Source organism: Dromiciops gliroides, chromosome 1 (assembly GCF_019393635.1).
Source record: "Dromiciops gliroides isolate mDroGli1 chromosome 1, mDroGli1.pri, whole genome shotgun sequence".
Taxonomy (NCBI): domain Eukaryota; kingdom Metazoa; phylum Chordata; class Mammalia; order Microbiotheria; family Microbiotheriidae; genus Dromiciops; species Dromiciops gliroides.
Window position 1 is genome coordinate 633,324,171 of NC_057861.1, and position 9,246 is coordinate 633,333,416.

A 9,246-nucleotide genomic window follows, 5' to 3' on the forward strand; every position below is an offset into this window, starting at 1 on the left:
GCCCTTAGGAGATGGCAGCAAATACAGACACAGAGGCAGGGCATCCTGATACACATCTATATATTTATATATTAGATACAGATGCTGGGAGAGGGCAGTATGGCCTCCCCTACCATACCACAGGGCTGGCTGGCCAGCCCTTCCCTCCCATGCACACTCCCACACACGCAAAGCAGCAGGGGCACCCCTTCTGGGAAGGGTGAGGTGGCAATGGAGTTAAACGTGGCAGCTTCAGGGGCACAGCACAGAGTCTGAAAGAAGGACCCCAGTTCCTTCCTCCAGACCTTTTCCTTTCTCCCCAATCTGAAAACTAGCCCTTGAGAATCAGGAATGTTCCACAGAGGTTAGAGAAGATCCTGGGGGGAGGTGTCAATCATGTGAAAGAGCCAGAACCCTTCCAACTCACTCCCCACTCACCCCCACCACACACATTCTTTCAAGGTGCCTTGTGGGGGTTAAGAGACTGAGAAGCAGCGCTAGCCCTTGAGAAAAGGGGCATATGGGACTGGGGCAAAGCAGCCTTGGGCTCCCTAGGCCAGGCTGAAGTGAGGAGGGGAGTGAAGGCTTCTGGGGCAGTGGGGAGCGAGCCAGGGGAGCAAAGGTTTGGTCCAGAACCCCTAGCTGCAGAAGGGGCCATGGTGTCCACCTGAAGTAAAAGGGATGAAAGGCTGTCTCTGAGATAAAGCATGTTAGGACAGAGGGGCCCAGACACCCCCCCCACACACACACCCATCCGTCCCCTGCCTGGAATGGGGGGGCCAGGGTGTGAGTGGCATCCAGTTTCAAACAGTCCAGCAGGAAAAGGGGCAGGTAGAATTCAGAATCTGGATGGAAAAAGAAAGGCCAAGACCCAAATTCAGAGATTTATGAAGAGGGAGAAGGAACCTGAGATCAAAAGATCATAGGGAAGAGGCAGGGAACTGATTAGCCAAAAGTGACTGAATAGTTGGTCTGAATAATTGGGGTCAGGGAAGGTTGGCTTGGGCCTTAGGACATGTGTAGGCATGTTGGCCTCCTCCCCAAATATTTCTATCCCCCTCCTTGGGATTGAAGGAGCCAAGTGTAGCTATACCACTATTATTCAGACTGGAGGAAAGGAGATTACTGGAGGGATGGTCCTCTGGTACAAAGGCCAGGCCTCTCCAGACAATCTCTTTCTGGAAGCTACTTTGCAGTTCCAAACTCCTAGAAGGCCACAGAATGTAACCTGCAGGTACCCTGAAGGGAGAACCCCTTCAATACCCAGTATTGCGGTAGACTGAGTAACAGGAGAGAGGTTAATAGGGGAATCCAAGCAAACTTAGCCCCAGAAAACTCTGGCTTTTCCATCCCGTAGGGCCAGCCAGCCAGAGGAGGTAAGGTGCAAAAGCCTAGCAAAAGGAACCCTAAGCCTGTCATCAGAGAACCTGGCTTTAGTTCTCAGTTCTGCTACTTCCTGGCTGGCTGACTCATGTGTACTGCAAATGTCTTCATGTCTAAAATGGCAATCAGAGTATTTCTACTCTCTGCCTCACAGGGCTGCTGTGTCTCTGAAATGTCCTATAACATGAAAGAGCAAGCATTATCACAGGGAGGCAGGGAGAGGGAGGGCAAACCTAGAACAAGGAGTAGGGCTATAAAGGTAGGATGGATTGGTGGGGTTTTTTTGGTGAGGTAATTGGGGTTAAGTGACTTGCCCAGGGTCACACAGCTAGTAAGTGTCAAGTGTCTGAGGCCGAATTTGAACTCAGGTCCTCCTGAATCCAGGGCCAGTGATCTATCCACTGCACCACCTAGCTGCCCTGGATTGGTGTTTATTTAGAGGAGTGTGTAGGTATGGGCTTCTGGACACATGGGGTGGCAGAGGGTGCATATCCACGGGCCTTTGTGTCACCAGGTGTTTGTAGGCATGTTTGTGTATGTATGTATTCACACACACACACACACACACACACACACACACACACACACACACACACGAGTACGTGTATGGTAATAAGGCCATAGGCAGGTACATGTCCACAGGGTACAAAGAAATGGATGGATCAGAAGCACTTACCAGGTCCTCACAAGGAGAGGGTCCCTGTTTCAGGGGGCTCCTGGGGCTCCAGGTTGGAATCGGGCTGTCTCTTGGAAGATGAGTTCCTTCAGTCGTTCCTTTGGCAGGTCATCCAGTTCCATGTCAAAGGTAAAGGGTTCCTCTGCCACTGGCTGGGAAAAGAAAGGGCAGGGAAAGATAAAGGTTAGAGACCTCAGAGATGTCCATCCAGGAATTCTGCTTTTTCCCCACCCTGCCACCCCCATTTGATCCCAGCCCCTGGTCCCACCTCATCAGTTGGATCATAGTACTGCTCCAAGTAGGGGTGGGCCAGGGCATCCTCCACTGTGATTCGCTTGTTGGGGTTAAAGGTCAACATCCGGTCCAGCAGGTCCAGGGCTGGGTGAGGTCATGGGTCAGAGGCATGGACCCCCAAAATCCTTGCCTCATGGGGCAGGGTGGGCATGAGGGATGGGTGGGAGGGAAAGGTATACAAGATACTTTTGTTTCCCCCCATACTTAAGGACTCCTTTAAATTGAAATGATGGAACTGGTGACACAAACTCTACTGGGCAGGGAGAGATCCACCACCAAAGCTGGTCTCCTTTAGCTAGTAGAAGTAGGATATGGAAATTCCCCCACCTCTTTACCCTACTCCCCTATGTGCATTTAAATTCTAATCCCACACTGGTCCTAGCCTCATGTCTTCTTTCCTCTGGCTCCTCTCCACAGCCAGCTTTTCCCACTCTTCTTATTTACGTTATCTATCCCATTTCTCTCCCTCCCCCTCACCTTTGGGGTCTGCTTTGGGAAACAGCTTGACCCAGGGCACCTTGGGCTTGGATGGAAGGGACTGCAGGTAGTTCCGTGCCTTCATGTTGATGATGCAGTTCAGATCATCCTGGGATGGAGAACCCAGGATACCTGGGAACAAAGGAAAGTTCATAACAAGAGACATGGGAAGGAAATCAAGGAGACAAGGGATGACCATTAATATTCATCTTCCCAGGGAAACTGGCTCAGAAAGACCTCATCCTAACTAATAGAGAAAACCTGAATAGTCTAGGAGCTGAAAACCAGGACATCCTTGCTCTGGGAAACAGGGAAGACAATAATGTATAATAGAAAAGAGCACTGGGTTTGGAGTCATAAGCCCTAAGTTTGAATCTTGACTGCCATTTTCTGTGTGACCTTGTATGAGTCATATTACCTCCTTGGGATTCCAGTTCCTTACCTGTTTTTAGAAAAAGAAAAAGGAAAAAGGAAGTTGGACTAGATAGTGTCTAAATCTGATGATACACTTCCTTAGTCAACCCACTCTGAAAATATCAGTCCCTTCCCTCCCCCTGCCCCTAGCCAATTCTAGCTGCTAGCTCACAAGACCCCTACCAATCCATCTTTTCAGCCTACCCCCTCACCGCCACCCCTTCACTGTCTGCTCACCTAGAATGTGGTTCAGCTGATCCAGGTAGTGCTTCCCAGGAAAGATGGGACGATTGGAGAGCATTTCTGCGAGGATACAGCCCACAGACCAGATATCAATGGATTTGGTATAGCCCTGACATGGGAGGAAAAGATAGCCATAGAGTTATCCCAAATGGGCAGCTTCTCCGGTTAGCTCTTGTCCCTGCACCACTACTTCTTCCTTCCAACCTCTCTGCCCCAGCAGGGCCCATTCAAATGAGTTTTGGTGCCGTGGTCCTTACCTCTCTGGGTTAGGAGAACTGGTATTTGCTGGAAAGGTGTGAGAAGCCATAAAAAGGGGACACTGAGACTATTCAGTGGTCCCAGGTGAAGGCGCCCTAACTTTCAGCCAGACCACTATGAAGAGTAGGAGACTAGATGGGTTATTTTCATATCTCCTGGTTTCAAGTTACAATTATGGGTGTTTATATGGTGGGGACAGGAAAGAGCAATTGGCCAACTCTGTCAGCAAATACTTGGGAGTTGGAGAGGCTTTCTGCAAGGTCTGGGGGTGGCTTCACCTCCTCACCTTGGAATTGAGCATGATCTCTGGTGCTCTATACCAGCGGGTAGCCACATACTCTGTCAGGAAGCCTGTGTGATCATGCTCAGGGTCAGCAATTCGAGCCAGGCCAAAGTCACAGATCTTGGAGAAAAAAAATGAAAACCACTTCATTTTCAGTGAATGTTATCCTATTATTTGTCCAGAGTACAAATTTATTAGATTCGCATTCAATGCCATTATCTGGCCCCAACTCAGCTTATTTCTCACTGTTCCCCAATATAAACTTTCAACTCTAGACAAACTGCTCCTGTTTACTGTCCCCTGAACATGTCCTTTGTAGTCTTCTGCCATGCTTTGGTAAATTCTTCCTGCTTATAATTCTTTTCCAGGGTAATAACCTAAAAGTTAACTTTTCAAGGCCCAGGTTGTGTTCTTTCATGACTAAACGGAACTTATCTCTGTCAACAACTTTAAGAGTATTTACTGTCGGGCAGCTAGGTGGCACAGTGGATAGAGCACCGGCCCTGGAGTCAGGAGTACCTGGGTTCAAATCCGGCCTCAGACACTTAACACTTACTAGCTGTTGTGACCCTGGGCAAGTCACTTAACCCCAATTGCCTCACTAAAAAAAAAAAAAGAGTATTTACTGTCTGAAACATCCAATGTTTCCTAAACTACTATGACCAAAGAACATTTGTTGACATAGACATAACCTCATAATTAATATTTTAGAAGGGAAGAATAACAGCTTTTCTCCACAGGAATTCTATTCACCAGTGTTCTATTAGGCACGTATTTCTTGTATCTCATCCCACCTTCCCAAACAGATTAAGCTTCTGGAAGATCATGTCTTATACCTCTTTGTATCCTCTGCTAATAGGTACTTAATATTTGTAGAAGATATTGATGATAAAATGCACTGTCAGGTAAGGGTGGGAGTGGGATAGCCACTTGGGGAGAGGGGAAAGACCTTAGGGTCACAGATAATAATAAGCAGCTTAGAGGTCATGCTCCTTGACACAGAGGTTGCAGGTTGTGTCCATCAAGTACACATGGGGTATAGTAGGGTGAGGTGGGAGAAGGAAAACATGTGGGTTTCTAACCTCTGCCTTCTCACCTTGAGGTCACAAGTGGTATTAATAAGCAGGTTGGAGGGTTTGAGGTCCCGATGAAGCACATTGGCTGAGTGGATGTATTTGAGGCCCCGTAGGATTTGGTACAGGAAGTAGCAGACATGGTCATTACTCAGCTGCTGGCTCTTGAGCAGCTTATACAAATCTGTTTCCATCAGGTCCTGAACAATGTAGCTGAGGAAGCCATGGAGGAGGTCCTCCCCACCCCAACCAGGAAGTGGGGGAACCGATAGGAACTAGGGTTAAGGAGAATAACAGGATGGTGCTATAGTCAATAACCCAATCGGGCCAACAGGAGAGCCCCTTCATCTAGTCTTTTCCTGCCATTCTTTACAGTGATAGACCCCATAAAAGTTACTTTTACAGTATAAATCCATACACACAGGGAATGATGTGAAGGGGGTTGACAGTTTCACTTGAAGTTGAGAACAGGAAAGGGCTAAGTAGCTGAGGGAGGAAATGAAAGCAGGAAAACTGAAAAAGACAGCAGAGTGGAAAAAGGGAATGATAAAACTCTCCAGGGGCAGCTAGATGACGCAGCGGATAGAGCACCGGCCCTGGAGTCAGGAGTACCTGAGTTCAAATCCGGTCTCAGACACTTAACACTCACTAGCTGTGTGACCCTGGGCAAGTCACTTAACCCCAATTGCCTCACTAAAAAAAAACACACAAAAAACTCTCCAAAAACTGGGCAAGGTCCAAGGATCTTCCTGTGCTGGGAGGTACCTGGGTGGGGCCTTAAAGGAGGAAGTTCAAGAGAAGTAGCTATAAGCCCCCATCTGTTTGACAGGAGGGGTTGGCAGGAAAATAGGCAATGTATAGAAGGTTTATGTGGGGCTTCACAGGCTGTTTCAGAGACTCACTGAGGGAGTCAGTCTACAAACATTAATTAAACTCTGACTATGTAGAACCCTGGCCAACATCTCAAAATCTTTAAATATTAAGATCTGGGAGGAACTTTAGAGATCATCTAGTTCAATATCTCATTTTATATGAGGAAAGTGGAGCCCAGAGAAAGCAAATGACCTGCACATGATGGGAGTAAAACCTGGATCTACTAATTTATAGGGGAAGCTAGGTGGCACAGTGGATAGAGAGCTGGGCCTGAAGACAGGAAGACTCCTCTTCCTAAATTCAAATCTGGCCTCAGACACTTAGTAGCTGTGTGACCCTGGGCAACTCATTTAACTCTTTGCCTCAGTTTCTCATCTGAAAAAATGAATAGGAGAAGGAAACAGCAAAATTCTCCAGTATCTTTGCCTAAAAAATCCCAAAAGGGGTCTTGAAGAGTTGGACGTGACTGAAACTACTGAACAACAGACACTAATTCGTAACCTCGTTCACTTTCCACTCTCTTCTCCTACTGGGGAACAGGGGAGAAAGGAGTAGAGGACAGGGAAAGGAAAAAAAGCCCAGTAGAGCCTGATCCCAGGGCCAGGATTGGATAAAGGGGTTAAGGATACACATCCCTCATGGCTTCCAGTGTGGGTGCCCGAAGGATGTCACGGATGCCAATGACATTTTCATGGTGGCAACGAAGCAGGATCTGAATCTCCCGAAGGGTTCGCTGGCAATATGTCTGGTGCTCAAATGGGCTGATCTTTTTGATGGCTACCCGGGCCTTCCGAACATGGTCAAAGGCAGAGCTGTTGGGGCAGAGAGCAAAGGATCCATCATGGATCACAGCTGGTGAACTGTGGGAGAGCTATGCCCCAGGGGGAAGGAGACAAAATGCTGACAGAATTGGGGTGGGGGGAGGCTGGAGGAGCAGTAGAGCCTAGAGATTTGGGGCACATCTGCACAGCAAACTGAGTGAAAGCCTAGGCCACTGAGCTCCACCCAGGCCTTGGGGTAGGAGGTGGGAAGAGAGGAGAGGGGTGGGGGGGGGGGGAAGAGGGGGGAGTTAAGGGAGAACTCTGACCAGGCAGTAAACAATGCTGGCTCCTTCCTGCCACTAGCGCCTGAAGCCTCCAGGGAGTGGACTGGGGACCAGCCAATCCAAGATCTGACTTTACTTCAGGAAAGACAGGAAGAGACCACAGACTCTCCTCCTCCCCACCCCTCAACCTAAACTCCAGCTTTTAGGACCCCTATCTCTTCCTATTGTGAGGCTGTCAGACATATTCAGAAGTCCAAAAGGGGGTTGAGGAGGGTAAGGAGAAAATAGGAAATAAAGAGAAAATGGGTCAGGAAGCCCTCAAACTGGGCATCCTGAGGGCAAATAAGGAGACGGGGCCTACAAGGGTATGAAAGAGCCACAGGGGGTGGGAGTAAAAGAGAGTATATATAAGGATTGGGGGGAGGGGAGAGAATGGAGGAAATTGACCTAACTAAACAGGGTGCAGGTCTCCAGGGGAGGCCTGTCCTACTGAAGGGCTGGAGCAGAGGATGATGTCCAGAGGAACTTGGCAGGAAGATACAGGCACAGCCGTGTATTCTCCTAGATGACCCTGCCCAGCCCCACACCACAAACCTCCCCTCACCCCAAGTCTGTGTGTAGCTCACGCCTCCCCACCCAGACTCCCCTTCTTCAAGACCTACCCAACTTTTCTAGCAACCAGCCCCTTTCCAACTCTCTCTCTGATGGTCCAGTGCCCCTCCCTTGGAATCTCCTCAGGGCCCCCTCCCCCACCCTCAGAGTATTCCCGCAGCCCCGTTCTTTCTCAGAAAGCCCCCCGCCCCGTCCTTGTCCCCTTCCCTCCCTCCGAACATCCCTGGACACCCTCTCCTCCCTTAGAACATCCCCAGAGCCCCCTCCTTTCCCTAGGAACGCCCCCCCATCCCTCTTCCCTCCTTTAGAACATCCCTGGAAGCCCCTCCCCTTCCTAAGAACATCCCTAGAGACCCCTCCCCTTCCTCAGATCGTACCCCAGGCCCCCTCTCTCCCCTTAGAACATCCCTGGAGACCCCTCCCTTCCTTCGAAACTACCCTAGGGCCCCCTCCCTTCCACGAACATCCCGAGAGCCCCTTCCACTTTCTCAGGACATCTCCAGAGTCCACTCACCCGGCCCCCGGCCCCCGCCCCATACCTGACCATGCCGTACGCGCCCTCCCCAATGTACTGCAGCTCTGTGTAGCGCGGTCCCACGTCAAACGGCTGGCCCTTCACCATCTCCACCTTGCCCGGGACCCCCGGGCCGGCCCCATCAACTCCCCGGGGCTCCCCGCCCCCTCCCCCCTCTGCAGCCACCACCGCCGCCATCTCCACTCCCCTCCCTCCCCGCGGCTCCGCCCGGGGTCCCGCCTAGGCGTGCGCCGGCCCCGCCCTCCGTTTCGTCACCCCCGCCGCTCAGGCTCCGCCCCGATCTGGGCCCGCCCCCTGGCTCGAGCCAGCACCCGGCTCTGGGCTCAGAGGCGGCTAGGCTCGGCGCCTGCGCTTGCGCGACCTTCGCTCGACGACCCTGCGCTGCCTACGCGCGGTTTACCACCCCCACCGCAGGCCCCAGACATCCGGAAACGATGTTCAGGGATTGGTACCTCATGCCCTGGCCTGGGAGGCTGGCTCCCGGGTTTCCAGTACGGGCTCGCTTCGCGGCCTTGGGCAAGGAGGCCTCCCTTTGTTTTTGTTTTTTGTTGGTTTTTGGGGGCAATGAGGGTTAAGTGACTTGCCCAAGGTCACACAGCTAGTAAGTGTGAAGTGTCTGAGACTGGATTTGAACTCAGGTCCTCCTGAATCCAAGGCCAGTGCTTTATCCACTGCGCCACCCGGAGGTCTCCCTTTGTATCTCCTAGGCCTCCGCTGTCGTAGTCTCCTTCTGCGTAAAGGGCTTGGGGCGAGACCCTCTGGAGCACAAAGTTGAGAGGGAGCCAGGGATCAGAGTGGTCAAGTGCTCCCATTTGGAGAGTTAGCTAGGAAAGAGCATGAGAGGGAGTTGGGTTCAAATCCCTGCTTCCAATGACCCTAGGGCAAGACACCTAACGGGGTTAGGGTTCAGTTTACCCCTCTGTTGGTCTGGACCCCATCATCTCTAAGGGCTGCTTCCAACCCAGAATCCATGATCTTATGATACTCCGGTGAAATGTTCTTCACACTAGTCGACCTAATTGACCAGTGTGACAACAGCTACCCATGGAGGTCCACTGAGGTCATCTTTTGAAGGACAGCTTTTTTTTTCATACGTATGTG

The 9,246-nt window shown here is 50.8% G+C and overlaps 1 protein-coding gene across 1 annotated transcript; it reads right to left on the reverse strand.

Annotated features, from left to right (window-relative positions):
* Positions 1-43: 43 nt before the first annotated feature.
* MAPK3 (mitogen-activated protein kinase 3) lies at positions 44-8,322 on the reverse strand. Its single transcript, XM_043972232.1, has 9 exons — positions 8,150-8,322; positions 6,583-6,765; positions 5,104-5,293; positions 4,011-4,127; positions 3,461-3,575; positions 2,810-2,941; positions 2,307-2,416; positions 2,039-2,190; positions 44-824 (listed from the first exon to the last, which is right to left on the reverse strand). Exons 1-8 carry the CDS (start codon positions 8,320-8,322, stop codon positions 2,068-2,070), a joined length of 1,143 nt encoding a protein of 380 aa, XP_043828167.1. The 3' UTR covers positions 44-824; positions 2,039-2,067.
* Positions 8,323-9,246: the final 924 nt, after the last annotated feature.

Excerpts from the sequence above, each read along its gene's own strand:
- MAPK3 (XM_043972232.1), bottom strand. The coding sequence starts at position 8,322 with ATGGCGGCGGTGGTGGCTGCAGAGGGGGGAGGGGGCGGGGAGCCCCGG. Across the intron at positions 4,128-5,103 it reads ATACCACTTGTGACCTCAAG|ATCTGTGACTTTGGCCTGGC; the intron begins GTGAGAAGGCAG and ends TTTTTCTCCAAG. Across the intron at positions 2,191-2,306 it reads ACTATGATCCAACTGATGAG|CCAGTGGCAGAGGAACCCTT; the intron begins GTGGGACCAGGG and ends TTCTTTTCCCAG.